The sequence below is a fragment of the Macrobrachium rosenbergii genome, chromosome 51, assembly GCF_040412425.1.
Source record: "Macrobrachium rosenbergii isolate ZJJX-2024 chromosome 51, ASM4041242v1, whole genome shotgun sequence".
NCBI classification, from domain to species: Eukaryota; Metazoa; Arthropoda; class Malacostraca; order Decapoda; family Palaemonidae; genus Macrobrachium; species Macrobrachium rosenbergii.
In genome coordinates, this window is record NC_089791.1 from 30,725,683 (window position 1) to 30,746,615 (window position 20,933).

Sequence of the window (20,933 nt, forward strand, 5' to 3'; positions counted from 1 at the left end):
TATATACATATACACACACACATATATGTATTATATATATATATATACATATATATATATATATATATATATATATATATATATATATATATATATATGTGTGTGTGTGTGTGTATATATATATGCACACTCAGAAAGTCACAGAAGATATATATTTTAGTATAAGGGAAATCTCATGAAAATAAGTCAGCCACCAAAAAAAAATGCCCTGCAAGATGCTGAAATAAACAGCGAAAGCAGTATGTATGTTAATGCTTTTGATAACTAATTATGTATATATTTATATATATATATATATATATATATATATATATATATATATATATATATATATATATATATATATATATATATAATATATTTCTAGCCACCGAGTAAGGACGTTGTATTTGAAAGGAATAAAAGTTTAACGCTTCTACTATAATATCTTCATCCGTTCGAGTTTTACCGCCCTTACCCATGTATTTCCAATATATATGTAAAATAAAAAAATAAAAGAAGAATACAAGAAAAAAAAATGCCAAAGTTATTATCATTCGTGTGCCAGTGACTGAGTGACGTCACTGTTTGTTTACATCGCCATGTTGGAAGTATCGCAACACGTGAGTCCTATTGAGTCCTGGACTCCTGACTCGAAAATTACTATCCTGGAGAGGGTACATTGAAGGGCGCCGTTGTGATGGCGATGCCGGACGCTCGTAGTGTGACAAATGACCAGATCCATCAATTAAATAGTTCGTAAAGACAGATATTTGGGGGAGAAGTGTGATTCCTGGATTTTGGGGCGTCTTTCAGCCGCGGTTTTTTCAAACAGAACGAGATGTGTCATGCCCCCCGGACCATATTTTCGGCCAATAGACGTCCATTTTCGATAGGCCCGCCTGACTTAGGGCCCCTATTCTTGCACATTTGGACGTAGGGTCATCACGTCGAACGGGTCTCGAGGAGAGGGAATATTTTGGATACAGCCTGTTCGAGTATTTCATTAAGGTAAGACGAGTATTATCGGCTCTCTTTTTACGTCAGTAGATAATGTTTGAGAAATAAATTGTTTGTGGTTTATGCTGCTTTTAATTACTACTTAGTTCTACCGTCAGTTGCCACTTTTCAAGTATGTGGTACAACGGCATAGCCATTCCAATCAAGCATGTTAAGTCGAGGCCTCTTACTGCCAAGGTTCCCCGTAGTTGGGTACTTTAGGGGTTACTTAAAGTTCTTTGTGGCGTGCCCTCGGCCCCTAGCTGCAACCCCTTTCGTTCCTTTTACCGTAGGTACCTCTCTCCATATTCTCTTTCTTCTTATTTACTTTCCACCCTCTCCTTACAATGTATTCATAGTGCAGCTGCGAGGTTTTCCTCCTGTTACGCCTTACAAACCTTTCTACTCTCTATTTCCGTTTCAGCACTGAATGGCCTCACAAGTCCCAGTGCCTGGCCTTTGGCCATAATTCTGTATTCGGTTTAATTCAATACTGCCATGGTTTGGTAACGTACCCAGGGTCGGTTTGGTTAGGTTAGGAACGCTTGGTTAGGGCGATCTAATGGACCAACTTGTAGAATATATTTTTGCATGGGTAGATAGATAGATAGGTTGTATTCATTGTTCTGATATAATTTTGCCTGTATGAAGCTGGAAGCCTTCATAACCAGACCTTCCTTGAAAATTTGCTGCCGATGAAACCTTCTAACGTTCCTTGGGCTAATGTAGATGGAGGGGTCAATTAGTCTGGGTAATTTTTCGGAAGACTCCAGCCAGCCGTTTTTGCATGGAAAACCAAATTTTCTGGTAGTTTTTTTGTTGTTTAGTTGTGCTCTGATGATGATATCTCGCGCAAATGTATAGTTTGCCCCCTTACTCTATATGTATGCAAAAGGAATGGGTAGTAGGCGGTAAAAACGGCGCCGCGCCTTTATTTGCATTTTTTAAAGATTGGCAGGCACGTATATATTAAGCGGTAACCAACGCGCCGCCACAGGGTCACAGGACATTAGCAATTAGTCAGTGCATTAAAAATGACACTTTAGACTAGATTTTGTTTCCTTACCTTACTTCTCGGAGTCTGATGTTTCAGCAACACCACCAGGGTGAACGAGAACACAATCCTTGCCACACTTGGGACACTTCACCTTCTTTGAAGAACGCCGTGATCTCTGAAAAATTGTACAGATTCGTCATTTTTCTTGCTAATAGCCTCATATTCAGTTACAGCACAACTGTCACAATTGGAAGCCATGACTACACTAACTTGGTTTTCAGTCTGAACCGGCTTTTTCCAACGACATCCTTGGAAACACGAAAGAAAAGTACTGTATAAAAATATCTGAATTCTGATTGACGATTCAAAATTCAACTCCAGTAGGTCAGCACAGATAAGGAACAACTGAGGGGAACGATGCGCAAACGGGTTGTCGTCGTAAAACACACCAACTGAAGTCCAGCAAAAGCAGGTGCCAATAGTAATGCTTTTACTATAGGTACTGTATTCTAATTGAAGAATCTTGTTTAGTGGGTGGAGTCATTGCGCATGTAGGCGAAAATTGTCACAATGCACATTTATCAGGAGTGAAAACAAACATACGAACGTAACAAGAGCTACCCATCTTAACAGTGAAAACATAAACAATGGACTTGGAAAAAACTCGCAACTTATGTAAGTTTAGTATTTTTTTTCTCTGTTATTAATCATTTGCGAAGATAATGCATAGAGAAGAAGTTTGTAGTTTTTATGTCTTTTATTCAAGAAAAATATAAATTTTAATGTAGAAGGTGGCTGGAGTCTAACGAAAAATAACCTTAGTCTGGCCTAGGCTACCCCTGAACTGCAGTGGGCATTTCAGAGAGTAGCCTATGACCAAGCCGATACTCACTTTCGCCCAACTGTACCTGGTTCATTGTGTCCTTACCTGGCAGATATTTTCAAATCACTTTAAACAATGTAAGGATTTGTGATGAACATTGTTGTATAATTTAACATTGTGTGTTTTTAATTTTGGTGGTAGGGGCCTTCGTCCTTTCTAGAACATTTTCTAGTACCTCGGTTATTTTTTTCTGGTTTTCAGTGGAAAATCGCTGGTTATGTATGCGTACCTGTACAAGCCTTATACCACTATACCAGCCCTCCCATCTAGGTTAGGTTAAGATAAGTTTGGCTTGAGTTAAAAATTTTACATGAAGGCAGTTCAAGAGAACATTCAAATGCATTTTACATCAAAACCAGGGCTTAATCTCCACAGATGTACATAGTTACATACATCATATTTACACCAGGTTTATTCAGATCATGATAATATGTAAGAACCCGTAATTTGGCCTTTTTAGCCATTCTTGCGTTGAACTGTTAATCCATGATTTTTTTCTGTATAGATTTAATATATTGTAAACTTATTTCTCATTTTAAGGTGCAGATTGACAACGTATTTCACCAGACTTCCTCCCCTCCTTGTTTTCATTCATGACATCAGACCAGAAGAAGAAGATGGAGGCACTAGCTTGCCACGCACAGCCGATGGTCATAAAGAGGGATTGTGAAGCAGGTGACAAGGTACTTGTAAAATCCCTGACTACAGTAATGCAGTGAATAAAAAATTAAGTGTTAGACTCAAGTTTGGTAAAACTGAAGACTACTACCATGTCTAATTTCCTGACTGAACATCTGCTAAATTTGTCGATTTTGCTTAATTTTGGCCAGGTAAATCATATGAAAAGGCAAAAGGCTGCATATGGTAAAGGGGACTGTGGTGTGAATATGTGTTTTTTTGGTAAAAAGGCTTAGTTTAATGAGACCACTGAGCTGATTAACAGCTCTCCTAGGGCTGGGAAAGATTAGATTTATTTTTTTTGGCTAAGAACCAATTGGGGAGCAATGGGACCTACAATTGTGGACATTATAGGGAGAAATGAATTTCTATCACCAGAAATAAATTCCTCTAATTCTTCATTGGTGATTTTCGGAGATTGAACTGATTTTGAGAAACGGAACCCACTCACCCAACGAGGGAACTGTGTTTTGGGTGGGGGCATGAATACAAGGGGATAGGATACGTGCATCTTTGGTGATTTTTGAAAAATCCTTGAACATGTTAGTGGAAACAGTACTTTTAGAGAAGTAGACTTGCCGTTCTGCTTTCAGCTGCAGTGACAATGAACCCCCTCAGTTAAGTTTATGTTTGGACATGCAGACTGGCCTAAGCGACCGATTGCCTACAGTAAGCATTTCCTAAAAAATGCTACCCAACCACACTTGCCCTAAGCTAACCAATATGTGCCTCAGTGTAAATATACAATAAAAGAGTACCTTGTAATTGGGATGTGTCAATATGGAAACAAATATCAAAACTCCCAATTATGGGAAACAGGTGGGTGAAGGGTGGCTGCAGCATGTATGAACACAAGGAAAACTATCTTTCCATCCATATTTTGGGTACAGCCCCCCCTAGTGTCCCTCCAACCCTGCATGATTTTCTGTTGAGGCACCAGTTTTGGGAGTGATTTCTGTTTTATGAGTGTGTCGCCCAACGGTCACAAATTATTTTGGTTCCCAGTAATATCCACATGCAGTACTTATTTAAACAACTAACATCTCCCTTGTGCGATCGGGTACCAGCACCTTGAAAGTTCTTTTGGACTCCTGTTCAAGTTCCCCAAAAACCCACTCTCCTATGTGCCTTTCTTTATTTGTGTTTTCCAAATTTTTTTTCATCAATCTCCACAACTTTTCCAGGACCACTGATTAGAGTATATACATTCTAGTGCTCTCAGTCTAGTGCAGCACCACTTCCTGGCGACTTCTACCGGTGTCAGTCTGCCAGCAGTGAACCATAAGCAGAACTGGGTTTTATTGTTCAATTTTATGACACTGAAGCACTTGACTTGGGCACTTTTATTTTAACTTGAAATGTTATGCACTGAGAAAGCATATAGAGTGGATGGCCTGTGCATGTGTGCAATTTCAAAGGTATTAACTTCCTAGTGGGAGCACAGATCCATTGTATTTACCCGGTACTATGTTTGTTGTAAAAAATCAAATAGACGAGTTTCAGGCCAGTCAAAAGTGGGCTTTCTGATGTATTTGCAATACGTAGAATAACTTTTCTTCTGTGGTGGTTTGCTCATAACCTGGTGCAGTAGTTACAGAGGTACAGGCTGTGGTAGTATTCTTCACTTTTACTTTATTCAGCATTTTTTTTTTTCTCATGCAATGCATTGTTCAGGAATAATTTTTGTTTTACAACATTGTACAATATATGATCACACAAAATGAAGAGACATTCATGCAGCTTGTTAATTACCATTTTGTCAGGAACCAGTGGACATCAAGCCCTTTCAAGAGGCAAAAATTGAAGAGGAGGACCCATTCAACATCCCAGCCTCAACAGTTCAACAGCGGGACACCCCAGGGGTTCCATTTGAAGGCTTCATCCCTCTGAACAAGCTCTGTTCATCGGATCTGCAAAAGCCCAGTAAGACGTCAATGGAGTGTGATGTGACGTAGATAGTGAAGACAGCCGTGTTGATTTTGAGGCCAAAAGTGAAAGTACAAGGAAATGTTCAAGGAAGCATTTAAGCATCCAGGAAAAGCTGGATGCTGTTGCAAAAGTAGAAAGTGGTTCATCTCAGAAAAGTGTGGCTGAACATTATGGTATCCGTGCACAGACAGTGTCTGACATTATGAGAGCTAAAGGTAAACTTGCAACATTTAAGAGTAAAGGCTATGATATTGAACATGGAGGAGAGAAGGCTGGTGCTCCTCGAAAATTTATGAGGGTATCGGACAGTGACAAACTTGAGGAAATGGTACTGAAATGGTACAGAGAGCAACGTGCAACAGGAGTCTGCATCACTGCTGAACAGCTCATTGAGGCTGCCAAGAAATTGAGTGTTCATGCTGGACTAAAAGATTTCACAGCTTCGCTTGGTTGGGCTTTTCGCTTTAAAACGCAGGCATGGTATAGGCCGAAAAGTAAAAGTGTCAGGGGACACATTGTCTGCTGACGAAGATGCTGCTGCAAAATTCAGAGAAAGGATTTGCCAGTCGATTGAGGATGAAGGCTTGCTGCTATCTCAAGTTTATAACGCCGACGAGACTGGCCTTAATTTCAGGAAGATGCCTGATCGTACGAATGTTATGTCGGAAGAAAAGAGGGCAAAAGGCCACATCAACGTGAATGACCTGCCAGTTCTGTATGATTTTTCGAAGAATGCACAGTTCACCATGTGTATCTTTAAGCATTGGTTCTTCAATTATTTCATCCCTGCCGTCATCGCTGCCCTTTGCCTGCCACTGCCACATGGGAACTTGTTCTTCGCCTGTCATTACCACATGGAAATTTGTCCTTCGCCTGCCACTACTGCAGAGGGACTTAAGATCTTCAATCCACTTTCAAAGTGAGTACAGCCATTTTAAAGTAGCGTAGGCCTAGGCTAATTTCATTAATTTATTTTATTATTTTACTCAAATATTTTCCATGTTCATTGTACAGCTAGGTAAAATTTGTTATTGTTAGTGTTTCTTGAATAATTTGCATTGCTTTCAACTCTAAAAATTATAATAATAATAAGGCTTTTATCTTACTTTACAGGCACTATCTGTATATACCCTGTATAGCAAAAAGAAAAATGGAATGACTTCAGTACTATGAGAGAAAACTTGATTAGTTGTCACACTTCTGTAAGACAGACTTATTTAATTTGTTTTTTATATGGATATCTTGCTACGTTTACATTAATATTGATACTTTAAAGTTAGTAAATAATTGTTATAAGTGTTTAGGGGTGTACTGTACATTATATACTTATGAGTAACAGCTGTAGAAAGGTAATGTAAGATGACTGGGTGTTTTGGGATGTCCAAACTATTAAATTAGACAGTGAACTGTTAAAATAGGCAGTTATAAACGTTTTAGTTTAAGGGGCACAGGGTATAAATATACTTTATAGCAAAAACACGCATTCACGTATGTATACAACGATATACAGTATCAGAGTTTCTTGTATATCGGTGTAGGCTCGGACGCTTTTATCCATTATCCTGGTGAGCTATTGTACTGATAGCAGCGAGGAGATCCCCTTTGCGTGAATATAAGGCGAGGAGGGGAGGGAGTGGGAGAGGGAAAGGTGTGCCTGTCTCTCTTACAAAAATTAGCTGTAAGTGTATGGAAATGTGTATAGGTATTTCTCAGGTCCCTTTTATCCAAAAATGTACATATAAATTTTGTATTTTTATAGTTTTTTATAATTTGTGTTGTCAAACAGATGATTATTAGTTATTTTCAGATTAACAGGGAGCAAAGTTACAGGTATTTTTATTTTCCAGTAATTAAAGTCTATACAGTATTTTTTATACATGTATTTAAAAAAATTGCTTTCTTTATAATAAATATTGTATTCCTTAGTATCTTGGGTTTTCATATACCGTATATTCCCATCCTGGAAGTTTTTTATTCAAAACAGACCCAAATGACTGCAAATGGCCATGCATAATTTCCATCAGCTCGGGAAGGGGGCGGAATACACTTACATCAATAAGTCGATGTAGCACAGTTATTTTCTACTTTTCAAAAAAAGTTACAATAGCGAAAACATCTTGTATTTATGCTTAGGTTCTTGACAGATTTTTTTTTTTATTATCCACGATTTATGGACGTGCCCAGCGAAGTGTTAACTTGTCATTTTCTGTTGATGAATTCATAGTTAATACATACTAACATCTGACATAGAAATAGATAGATCTAAAGATTGTTTTTTAGAGAAAAAAAATTGTTGGCATTTTATCTTTTCCTTCATTTTGAAGTATAAGGTTGGATGAACTGAATCAAATCTCTTTCATATAATGGAAAACCACAAAATAAAAGTAACATTATTTGTAAACAGTCATTTTCATGCTTCCAGAATGTCAGAGCCCCTCCTTTCCAACACCTCCATTTTAATCCAGCATAGGGTGGGTCGTCCTTCTTCCATTAACCATTTTGCCACGACTTATCATCGCATTTCTCGCCCCTTTTGATTCTTACACCACTTGGCTCTATGCAAACAATATTCCTTGTACTGCTTAAAATGAGCTTCAGCCCTTTTTCATTTATTGCCATTCAGCTGCCACTGCTTGTCTGTAAGGGAGAATTGGCTTGACAGGTTTATTTTGTGCTGCATTCCAGTCATTGTTTATGTACATACATATATATGAAATTATATAATATATATATATATATATATATATATATATATATATATATATATATATATATATATATATATATATATATATATATATATACATATACAACATATGTATACTAATGCACAGAACAATTGTGTATGTGATAAAGTTAATATATATATATATATATGTGTATATATATTTATTTATATATATATATATATATATATATATATATATATATATATATATATATATATATATATATATATATATATATATATATATATATATATATATATATATATATATATATATATATATATATATATATATATATATATGCATATATATAATATATATATATATATATATATATATATATATATATATATATATATATATATATATATATATATATATATGCATATATATAATTTTATATATATTTATGTATGTATGCAAACAACGACTGGAATGCATTACAAAAATAACCTGTCAAGCCAATTCTCCTTTGCAGACATGCAGTGGCAGCTGATAAATATCCGTAATTTTATCATTTGAGAAATTCTACTCTCTCTCTCTCTCTCTCTCTCTCTCTCTCTCTCTCTCTCTCTCTCTCTCTCTCTCTCTCTCTCTGTACGTTATGTTAGTAGATGTAAATAATAGGAAGCTAATAAAAAGCAAAAAAGACAAGAAGGGAATGAAGGACTCTGACAAGAGAATAGCTGAGTAAGACGGCAACAACGTACGCGGAGGTGCCATGACGTCATCGTTTGTTTATACCTCTGTTTTCGTCTTGCCAGTTTACTGAAGAGTTCAGCTCGTACCCGATAGCCGCTGGAATTTGCCTCTAATATTAGTGAAAGAATCGTTAAAATGACTCCAAATTTGTGAAAGAATGATTTAGATTATTCAAATTATTGCATCCATTAATACAATGCTGGTGACTTGTAGCGTTGTAATCGACTGGATCCTTCAATTGAAATGCTACGGGAAGGTGGGTGCCATAGCTTGACCTTTTCAGTCTTGTTTTGGAACGAGAGCCCGTGCTGGCTGCTCAGTCGTTATACGAGGACCAGAATGGGGTGTTTCGGCAAGAGGATTATAATGGCTAGTCGAGTACAGAAATGGTCAGATATCGCGTATTGCTTAAGCAAAGGTATTATTTTTTCAGAAATTATCTACTCTTAGCTAGACCGTTTTATATTTGTGTGGGGTCTATTTTTATTTGCACTGTCTCTTTAAATTATGAGATGCAAAGAGAGATATCCAGTTTTCACCAGGCTGCATGCCATCCTTATTTTCATGTAAGACATCAGACCAACAGAGGAGGAAGACGGGGGAGTTAGTCAGATACGAACAGAGGACAAAATGCAATTGACGAGGTAGTTGTAAACTTTCCACTAGACTTCATTTCGCACTGCTCTGGTGTATGATAAATGTAAAGTAGACGGCCGCACGAAGACCACACAATGCTGTATAGAAATGGGTTTATATAATTCTTTGATCGCCGAGGGGGTTAATATTAAACGCTGCGTTCCCAAGGAGCTTCTGCCATGTAGATAACAAGCCGAACTAGCAACGAGGAACTGATATCTAATTACCGTTCACAGATCTGTTGAAAGAAGAAATAAAAAATGGAAGAATTTATGAAAAAAAATTGATACTATATATTATATACTTAAAAGCAATAAAGCGAGCTTGGGGAGCAGTTTTCAACGGCAACCCACATCATAACCACATACCAGCACTATGGCGCGAGGGAGCCGTTTCAAAGGTAAATCCCGTCCATTACTACTATTAAGAGAATGCCACTTGTTATGACGCCTAACTATTCCTAGTTCCGACTTGTGTCATGACGACTGATGAAGCTCTGCATTTATTAATATATATAGTTCGTCAAGTGAGATATTTGCTTTATTCAGATTTGGAGCGTCAGTGTTTTCATGTTGATATAGATAAGACTGCTTTTCAGTGAGAATACTCCGGTTTGTTCAGAGCCTAAAGCTACGTCCCAAGTAAGCTGTCAAACTGCAGGCCTTCGAAGGGCGCCGTGTTTAGTACCGGCCCCAGTGTCCGGTGAGCGTAAAAACAAATAAAAGACGGTTAATATCGTAAACAACAAAAGACATAAACATAAGAGCATAAATAAAATCAGGTAAATATGACGATGGGTGACTTGCGCGAACCAGGCTGCGGTAGTATGTGATGCAAGGTCAGTCTTGTTCTTTCACAATATGGATAATGTGCGTTTCCGGTCCGAACATCCCTACTGTTTTCGCATCTTCATAAAAAATGAAAAAAAATATTCGATATAATTCTTGCAAACTAATATTGATCACCATATAAAATAAAGTATATGTAAATGATGAGTTTTTCTAAGTTTTAGTTTTTCAAAATGCACTTTGAAGGGACATTTGAACCCCCAGGGGGGCTAGTACTATACATGGCGAAACAGTGTAGATGAATCATTGTTTTGCCATGTTTAGTACTAGCCTACATGTGGATTTGGATTTTGGATCGGAAACGAACTTTTACCCCCAATATCCTGTTCCCTACTGAGGAATTTTGTGACATGATTATTCTTTCCTACATCATTAAGTCTTCAAAAAAAAAAAAAGACATGCTGTTAGTTTCTTTCGGCAGTCACGATTGTGGAATAGCCTTGAAATTTTCTAGGTTGCAAATTTCATAATAAACATTAGTGGCACATGTCATAATCCGTGAATCATATTGATGAGGATCTATTTTGATTGGGTGGATTTAAAAAACCAAGAGACCTAGGGCATGACTTAGGTCATCCAAGGCTAGGGTTGGGCTGGCTTAGAATTCCTGTGACCTGGCAATAGGGTAATTGGGGTAACACATTATCATCACCTGTGTATTTTCATATTTACATCAGATTCATTCAGAACAAGAAAATATGTAAGCGCACCCATAATTCAGCCATTTTAGCCTTTCTCGTATTGAACTATAATTCTAACGGATTTTATTGTCTGAATTTTATCCATGTAAACTGATAGTAGTTTCTCTTAAGGAAAATATATGGTGACTTTAGTGTACATTTTTTTCCATTATTTCTATTTTTAAGGGGCAGAGAGTGAAAACCAATTTTGCACCAGACTACCTTCCACCCATGTTTTTATTTGCGACTTCATACTAGAAGAAGATGGAGGAAGAGGAATTAGCTAGCCAAGAACAGCCGGTGGTCAGAAAGAGGCGACGCAAAGCAGTTCACAAGGTGCAGTATACTTGAAAAATTCCTGGTTAAAGTAATACAGTGGAAAACATGGGATGAAAAATAAGCATTGGATTAAAGTTTTTTCATTTTTTGGTTTCTTATGCAGTGTGTTATTCTGGGCAATGTTTATGTTGTACAGTTTTATACATTGTAAGATTAGACACAAATGGAAGAGGCACTCATGCTGTTTATTAATTTCCATTTTCTCAGGAACTAGTGGACTTCGATCACTTTCAAGATATAAAAATTGAAGAAGAGGACCCATTGAGTACCCAACCCTCGACAGTTCTTCAGAGGAACTCCTCTGGCTTTTTGGAGGCTGCATTCAAAAATGAGCAACCTCAATGGATGCAGGAGAATGATGAGGTATTGCGATTTTATTTTCCTGTTTTTGATTCTTTACTTTGGGATGTTCTTGTTATCCTTTGTTTGTGGGTTTTTGGCCATTAGGACCAGTTTGACCCTAATTAGGCTGCAGGGCCAAAGCATTGTTGGGCTAGGTTACCTGAGGCCATACCATTTAGTTATTGTGAGTTATGTCAAATTTTAAATTAAAATTCTGTTGTGTTTTGGAAATCTATTAAAAATGCTTAAATTCACTAGTTTCAAGACCAGCTGGTCTCTGCTTCAGGTGATTGCAATATAATACAATAAATGGAGGTAAGTTACAAAAGTTAAGAGGAGAAAAAAAATTAATAGCCATCTTCGGCCATTACCAAACTACCACTCTAAGAACAATAATTGTTGAACATTCAACAACATGGCAATCTTGTTAATGGAATGTACCATGTCCCTTATGAGCACTGGAAAAAAGTTTATACTGTATCGGGGAATCAGGAAGGTCTGGTGATCAGCGATTGAGAGAACATATAGAAAAAAAGTTAAAGTATACCTTAGTTTAACCAGACCACTGAGCTGATTAATAGCTCTCCCAGGGCTGGCTGGAAGGATTAGATTTATTTTACGTTTGGCTAAGACCAGTTGGTTACCTAGCATCGGGACCTACAGCTTATTGTGAAATCCGAACCACATTATACCGAGAAATGAATTTCTATCACCAGAAATAAATTCCTCTAATTCTTCATTGGCCGGTCGGAGAATCGAATGCGGGACCAGCAGAGTGCTAGCTGAGAATGATACCCACCCTCCCAATGAGCAACAGAACATATAGATAGGCAATAAGAAAGGGAGATGTGAATATTCTTTATGCATGCACGTATCAACTAACCATAGTGTTAACTGGCAAAACTGTAATGCTGGTATATATATATATATATATATATATCATTTAAACGCACATGCCATATTTACTTTTTGTGTATTTTTTATGTTGACGATGTAACGGTGTAGTTTTATGGTTTCTTTAGTTATTTTTATTATTTGGCAACTCTTACTCTTGAAGTACTTTATTTGTCCTTGAACAGTTGTGTCTCAGTGCTCATTGTGGAGGGTCACACTTTTTGCATTTATGGTAAGCATACTAATCAGTATTTTTGAGAATTATGTTTTGTTTGTTGTTTTCAGATATCCATATATTGTGTTTGTACAATATTAAGAATAATATTTGGTTGTTTAGTATGTGAAAATTACGATTTCATGTTGTGGTACATGGATGTACCATTATCCCTTTCATGGAACTTTCTAGAATATTTTCTTCTCAAATATTGTTAGTTATTACAATAATTACTGGACATAATTTTGAAAGAAAACGGTGTTTTTAAGGAAAACCTCGTTTAATGGGGGTCTAAAGTAAACCACAATGACTTGTTTCAGATAACAGGAAGACAGAGAATATTCAGAATAAATGAACATGATATACATGAAATCTTATTTGGAGACACCAGCGATACAGAGGACGCTCTAGTACTCGATGAGGAAGGTGTAGGATTTCTTGAAGATGATGTTGAAGCATTAGAGAACAACAATTCTTTGAATAAAGATTGCACAGTAATAATTGATCCTGCTGATTCTCAGCAGATTCCTGTAAACCTAGAGCAAGCAACTACTTCTAGGCTTACTGAAGAGGATTCTCTCTCATCTTCATCATCCTCTTTTGACAACAGGTGGCACAAGATTAGTGCTGAAGATGTTGAAAAGGCTTTGGATGTTTCAAAAGATACAACAGATGAACAGTTTGGCCAAATTCTTAAAGATGCTACTGAAGATCCTACTCCGTATGAAGTTTTTGGTGATGCAGCTAAGTTTGATAAATTTCTTCAAGATACAGTCATCCCTGAAACTAAGCTATCGCCACACAGAAAGGCCATATTTTTGACACTGACATAAATGGACTGAAGGCATTTTTTGGTATGAACATTGTTATGGGATATCATATACTGCCTTCAGTTAGAGACTATTGGTCAAGTGACCCTGATCTTGGTGTGCCATACATGGCTAAGATCATGTCACTGAAGCGATTTGAGGAAATTCGAGCCATGCTACACTTCAGTAATAATGAACTGATGAAAAAACCTGATGACCCTATGCATGATAGAGCTTTCAAGCTGGGACCTGTACTAATGCACTTCAATGATGCATTTTTGACTGCTCTTTCTGCAACTAAATATCAAACAATTGATGAACATATGATAAAATTCAAAGGTCACGATATGATAAAGCAATATGTTAAAGGTAAACCTGTAAAACGGGGATTCAAAATGTGGTGTAGGTGTGATTCTAAATCTGGATACTTGTTTGAATGCGATATGTATACAGGAAAGAAATGTGGCAAACCTTGAATGTGGGTTACGGGAAGGAGTAGTTTTACAACTAACAGGAAAAATCAAAGGACTGGGATGCCAAATTTTCCTTGGTAACTTTTTCAACTCTCCTTTGCTGCAAGTTTTGCGGATACATCCTGGACCTTCACATTTATCATGGTGCGTCTCATACTCCATGATAGCGTGGTTTGGCTTTTGCCACCATATTTGAATAAGGGATGCTATGTCTTCATGGATAATGCTTATAATTCTGTGGACCTTTCTGAGGAACTTTTGGAGCATGGCATCCACACTACTGGCACTATGCAGCTGACAGGAGGAGCACCAACACCATTGCAAGTACTCTCACGTTCCAAGGTGCCTTGTAATACCACCTTAAAGGAAATTCTTTTATCATATGCTGGCAGGACACTGACTTGATCACCATGCTCACCAGTGTGGATGGTGTGGACCTTGACGATCTTGTAGTGTTGGAGGATGGCGATTGTCACAATGCCAGCCTCCTACAGGAAATACCATTGCCCCACACAAGGCCAAGGGTTTTGGATCCTTCTGGACGTCTTGAGACTGCATCACTGTGGCATGTCTTTGAACAGCTGCTGTCAGGAGGGAGACAAATGCTGCTGCATTTGCCACAAGAGTGGGAAAAATAAAGATACTTCTGTCAGTGCAGCAAGTGCAAAGTGGCATTTGCAAAAGGGGGGATTGCTTCAAGAAGTACCACACCCTTCACAAGTACTGGTCAACAGCTTGAAGGCATGGTCTAACAAGCAGCCTAGGTGAGTGTTCTGGGTTTTGTTATATATACTGTACATGTGTACCGTATGTATACTGTTTGTTTATCAATATTTGTATATTCATCTGTAAAATCTTAGATATTTCTACACAGAACTTTACACCACTTTGTCATTTTTTTTTGCATTTTCTTTATCATAATTATAATTTAGTACAACTAGAAATAGGTACTTTATTCACATACATTATGAAGCAACAGTTAAAATTGTATCAAATACTTTTTTGTGAAGGAAAGTGCAAAATGTTCTCTTGGCTATGTGTATACATTATTTTATATACATTTATATATATTTTTTTATCTTATTTTTATGATACTGAAGTAAGGATGTGGGACTGTCCTTACCCTTTTCAGAGGAACTTTTTATTTTTGTCAATGCCAGTGAGAGCAGGTGTCAAAGGTTGATGGATATTCCTCTCCTTATTTCACTGGAGGGACATTGCTTGCAAGTCCCCAGATACTTTCTCCTGTGGTAGCTGTGTAGGCACACATCTCTGGACAGACAGTTTGCTTGAGTGCTCCTTGCTTAGAATCAGTCTGGGGGGAATGGATGCAGTGACAACTTTCTATTCCTGGAGTAGCATGTAGGCTGAGTTTTCCCCTCTGCTCTCTCTTTTAACTAGTGGAGGGCCATGGGTAGAGCTACATTTGTGACCCATTACTTGGTATTAGCTACAGTTAGCTGCCTTCGAATTGAAGGTGTGCTGAACTAAGTAGGTGACCTGATCCACAGACCAGAGAATGTGTTGGCCTTTGGTAGGTCTGCCAAGTTGCTGACTCGGTAGTGGAAGTACTGCCTCCCAGAGGTAGCAGAGGCCTAGCGTTTGCAGGTAGAACCATCAGCTAGCAGTATGGAGCAGTACTTTGGTATTGAAACATGGAAAATTTAACAACAGAGAGAATAGAGAGAAGCCCACATTTTGCCCCGCTGGAAGATGTAAGGCAGGGTATTACTGTGTACATAAGATAGTTGAAGTAGACTAAGGTAAGGATCAACATCAGTATTTGTGTGGAATATTTGGAATGTTTTGAATGTAAAGTAATAGGTAGAGAGTTTTGTTGAACTGTCCAGCTCGAAGTTAACCATATTTTAGAGGACATTGAGGCAAGAATGTTCCATGAATCCAGTGTCTTTTTGATGCGTGTAGTGTGTATTAGAGATGAGTTGAAGGAAAAATGGAACTGGAAATATAGTTTGTTACATTTTGGGGGAAACTGAAAATGATGAGGGAGAGAATCTGGTACATTACAGGTGGTTTTGTGGAGGATTTTAGTAAGAATAAGGAATAGGAGTAATTCATTTAAGTAGGAAAGATCAAAGCATTTAAAAGACCCATTGTGTCCTAGAAAGTGGAGTTTGATTATAGAGCGAAAGTAAATGTTTCATGGGTATGTAGGCTGTGTTTGAAAGAATAAGAAATGAGGATATATATATGCAGGTGGAAATGGACCATTGTATATTGAAGTGGTGTGGATATAGAGAGATGGGAGGATAAATTGATAAGCAGTAAGTATGAAGAGAAAAAGCATGAGTAGCTGCTAAGGTTGGAATGAGATGTGAGTGTGTTTACTGAAGTACATGTACTAGTTTTAGACAAAGTTCCTGTTCGTAGACGTTCCAGATGAAATAATGGTCTAAATTTTCATGCTTAAGGAACACTTTGGATTATGTAAATGAGGATGATTGATGCAGTTACTGCTGGCTTGTGTTTTTCTTAAGTTACCTCTCTTGACGAGTGTTATGCTGAAGAGGAAAATATATGCTTTCGTTACTTTATTTCAGGTGCAGTTTGACTGTGATCCCTGGGAAACAAGAATGCATTCAAATGAGTGTGAATTCAAAGAAGAAAAAACCAGTTTTGAGATAGAGGATCCTGGATCTCCCCAACACAGTACATCTGGCTGTTGTGACCAAGTCGGAGACCAGAGTGTTAGGCATAAGCTGCCCGAAGTTCCGTCAACAAAGAGGGAAATACCTCACAAGATGGAGTTTCATGTACTTGAAGATGGTGAATTTGCAGACTCTGATAGTGAAAATGATGAAAGTGATGAAGACAATGATATACTGGATGGCTTAGAGTTGTCAGGTGACGAGGATGATGACAGTGACGTTAATGATCCTGCCTACCAGGAAGAGCAGTATACTAACACTGGCAGTGATGAAAATGCAGATTCTGAAACTGAAGCAAGTGGGGACAAAGCAAAGAGGTCTTTTCACCCACGTGGCGGCGCCTGAGATTTTGGGGTAATGACGCTTCACCTAGAGCTTTGCAGGATGATGGTTGGACAGAAGGAAGTGACTATGTACCTAATGATTATAGTTTTTACTGGGAAGGCAGGGGTGACAGATGCATTTAGATTGAGTGGTAAGAGTGATGAGTCAGACTACTTCAGACTTTTTATGGACGATGAGGTAGTGCAAATCATGGTTGATGAAACGAACCTTTACCATGGTCAGCGCGTTGCTGATCAGCCCCCAGGCTTGGGTAAGACGAAGCCATGGCAAGATGTGGGCCTGAAGGAAATGATAGTGTTTCTTGCCATCACGTTACTCATGCCCCATGTATCTAAACATCGTATTAGGGATTACTGGTCGACTGATATTTACATTCATACTCCAGTATTCTCACAGAATATGTCCCGTGATCGGTACCAGACCCTTTACAGATTTTTACATTTTACAAATAACAATTTGAAAGAGGCCCACTCCAAAGACCGGCTGTGGAAAATAAGGAACATTATGAATCAGATTCGGGAACGATTTAAAAATATTTTTATCCCTTTCAAAATCTTGTGATAGATGAAAGCCATGTTTTGTTCAAAAGTGGCAATATTTTCAAACAGTTCATTAGGTCCAAGAGGCATCGGTTTGGTATAAAAATACATGTTATTTGTGACTGTAAAACTGGGTGTGTGATGGATGTTGTTTTCTGTACCGGAAAGGATGAAGATATTCCTGCGATTGACCCTCTAGGCCGCTCGGGAGCAGTTGTGAAATCGCTTATGACCCCTTATCTGGGAAAGGGTCATATTCTGTACACAAGCCATTACTACACCAGCCCAGGCCTAAGCGAATATCTACACCACAGCAACACTGGGCTGGTTGGTACTGTTCGTGACCAAAGAACGGGGATGGCTATCTTTCCCTCAGGCTTGAAGAAAGGAGAGACTGCACTTCGGAAGAAAGGGCATCATCTGGCCGTCAGATGGAAAGATAGAAAAGAATTCACCTTGTTGACAACAATACACACCGGTCAGTTAGTCCCCACAGGGAGATGTGACCATCAGACAGGGGTCCCATGCATGAGGCTGGATGTTGTTACTGACTACATAAAAAACATGAGGCTTGTAGACAAGTGTGACATGCGGATGGGGAATGTGGAGTGTGCAAGAAGAACGCTTAAGTGGTACAAAAAAGCATTGCTACATCTGATAGACATTTGCATGTGGAATGCTTATAATGTCTACAAGCATAAAACTAGAAAGCCCATGTCTTTGCGAAATTTCTCTCTGAGCGTCTGCAAGCAACTGCTTGACAAGTATGGCACATTTCAGCCAGAAAGGGGCAGAAGGGTGTCAGCGATACAAATTGATCGCATTGCACCCCAGCAGTGGTGCCAAGGCACCACCTTGCACCTGTGCCACCAACGCAGAGCAGAGCAAGAGGACAAAGACTGTGCTATGTGTGTGCAAATACGAAGAAAAGAAAGCAGGTCAAAAAACAAGAAGGTTTCGACTTGGTGCCCCGGCTGTAAGGTGGCCTTGTGTTTAGGTTGCTTTAGAGAATACCACAGCTCTGTCAAGTTCTAGAGAGAGACGGAGGGGGGAGAGATCGTCCCTGGGGGAGGAGTGGACTTGAGAAATGGACAAAGTGCATGAGAATCTGAGCACAAGTTGCATATATTTCTGTTTCATAATTGCTTAGGGAATGCTTCTCTTTCAGTTGTGTATCTCATCGTTATACCTTGACAACATAACATAGTTTTTATAATTTGCTCATTCATATTAAGAGTTAATGGTGAAATTTTATTTTTTGTTACATCCAGTAGTGAATACATATGTTCGAGTGTTCCCTGTAGTAGTAATTTTGCAGTATCAACAAAATTTTTGAAACATAAAATTTATTATAACTATAAATTAGCTGCGTTTTTGTATACGTTTTGGCTAGGAGGCCAGTCATGAAATCTTGCCCAGTCAGGAGTGTAGCAGGCATGACCACCAAAGTGAAGCCAAGTAAACGTGAAAAGATAGTAAAAAATCTTTTGAAATTATGGTGTTTCCTGGAAGTGCTTAAAAATGTGTGTGGAGTAGGGAGTCTGGGGACTCCCAGATATTTTACCTGCATCATCTGTGGTATTTCAAGATAGGACTTGAGATAAACTCTTAAAAGGAAGGTAGCCAAGCCTTCTGAAACTGTAGTACAGTACTTAAGGAAATGTATCATTCTGTTACAGATGCTCAATGCTGTATATGATTACATGTTTGTATTTAATCGATTGTTTTTGTATTATGTCCCTGTAAAGAGCAACTTCGAAGATTTTCATGTTAAGAATAAAAGGGAATGCATGTTACATGATGGTGTTATCCTAGGAAACTTGCAGTACAGTCTTAAATGCAAGTATTGGTTAATAGATTACAGTACAGTACAGTCTTAAATGCAAGTATTGGTTAATAGGTTACAGTACAGTACAGTCTTAAATGCAAATATTGGTTAATAGATTACAGTACAGTACAGTCTTAAATGCAAATATTGGTTAATAGATTACAGTAGTCTTGAATGCAAACATTGGTTAACAGATTACAGTACAGTCTTGAATGCAAAATGATTACAGTAAGTCTTGAATGCAAACATTGTTAACAGATTTAATGAATGCAAACATTACAGATTACAGTACAGTCTTGAATGCAAAATTGGTTAACAGATTAAGTACAGTCTTGAATTGTTAACAGATTACAGTACAGTCTTGAATGCAAACATTGGTTAACAGATTACAGTACAGTCTTGAATGCAAACATTGGTTAACAGATTACAGTACGGTCTTGAATGCAAACATTGGTTAACAGATTACAGTACAGTCTTGAATGCAAACATTGGTTAACAGATTACAGTACAGTCTTGAATGCAAACATTGGTTAACAGATTACAGTACAGTCTTGAATGCAAAATTGTTAACAGATTACAGTAGTCTTGAATGCAAACATTGGTTAACAGATTACAGTACAGTCTTGAATGCAAACATTGATTAACAGATTACAGTACGGTCATGAATGCAAATATTGGCTCATAGATTACATTGGTATCTTAAATGCAAATATTGGTTAACTGATTACAGTACAGTCTTAAATGGAAGTTGTTTGTTAGCAGATAGTAGGAATTTTGAAATATTTGAGTGGAGTTATTGAAAATAATGTTATTGTTCCTTCATTTTATCACTGGAACGAATTAGTAAATTGCTACGGATGGATATATTATAACAATAAATATGACATTGGAAAGCAATAGAAGGCAGATCTACTTACTAAGATATTCATTGGGTACTTTTAGAAGAAGCATAAATACAGCGCGGATACATTTTCTCGTTTATTTTTATTCTCTAAAGAGCACGAGTTTAAAATAGAACTATGTAGGGGGTTACTGACGTCAGTGCATTTCACGCGGTGCACTGTATTTAGAGGGTTCCTTCGGCCCCCAGCTGCAACCCCTTTCGTTCCCTTTACTGTACCTCCTCTCATATTTTTTCTTCCATCTTATTTTCCACCCTCTTCTAACAGTTGATTTATAGTGCAACTGCTTTGAGGTTTTCCTCCTGGTACGCCTTTCAATCCTTCTGTCAGTTTCCATTTCAGCGCTGAATGACCTCATAGGTCCCAGTGCTTGGCATTTGGCCTGAATTCTGTACTCAGTTCATTTAAAATAGAAAATTATCACTGACGATTTTTGAGTAATACCTAAGATTGGTTAGGCACTGGCAGTGAAAAATCAAGTTTTATTTGTTTTTACAGATTGCTGTGAGTAATAAGTAA

The 20,933-nt window shown here is 37.8% G+C and overlaps 1 protein-coding gene across 10 annotated transcripts; it reads left to right on the forward strand.

Moving 5' to 3' along the window:
- The first annotated feature begins 495 nt into the window (after positions 1-495).
- Positions 496-19,401, forward strand: LOC136833260 (uncharacterized). Of its 10 annotated transcripts, XR_010851390.1 has the most exons (7): positions 496-990; positions 3,399-3,541; positions 5,300-6,384; positions 11,247-11,396; positions 11,607-11,762; positions 13,170-14,895; positions 16,693-19,401. XR_010851390.1 is itself a non-coding variant. In XM_067095173.1 (6 exons), exons 4-6 carry the CDS (start codon positions 11,325-11,327, stop codon positions 17,143-17,145), a joined length of 681 nt encoding a protein of 226 aa, XP_066951274.1. In that variant the 5' UTR covers positions 508-990; positions 3,399-3,541; positions 5,300-6,384; positions 11,247-11,324; the 3' UTR covers positions 17,146-19,401. The 10 variants fall into 10 exon arrangements, 5 of the variants coding, with proteins under 5 accessions (XP_066951274.1, XP_066951275.1, XP_066951278.1 ...); XM_067095173.1 differs by lacking the exon at positions 13,170-14,895 and having other exon boundaries at positions 508-990; XM_067095174.1 differs by lacking the exon at positions 13,170-14,895 and having other exon boundaries at positions 508-990; positions 3,405-3,541.
- The last annotated feature ends 1,532 nt before the right edge of the window (positions 19,402-20,933 follow it).

What these genes read in the sequence shown, in the direction of transcription:
- LOC136833260 (XM_067095173.1), top strand. Translation starts at nt 11,325, where the DNA reads ATGGAGGAAGAGGAATTAGCTAGCCAAGAACAGCCGGTGGTCAGAAAG. An exon ending in GACGCAAAGCAGTTCACAAG is followed by an intron (nt 11,397 to 11,606) that starts GTGCAGTATACT and finishes CCATTTTCTCAG; the next exon opens with GAACTAGTGGACTTCGATCA. An exon ending in GGATGCAGGAGAATGATGAG is followed by an intron (nt 11,763 to 16,692) that starts GTATTGCGATTT and finishes ACTTTATTTCAG; the next exon opens with GTGCAGTTTGACTGTGATCC.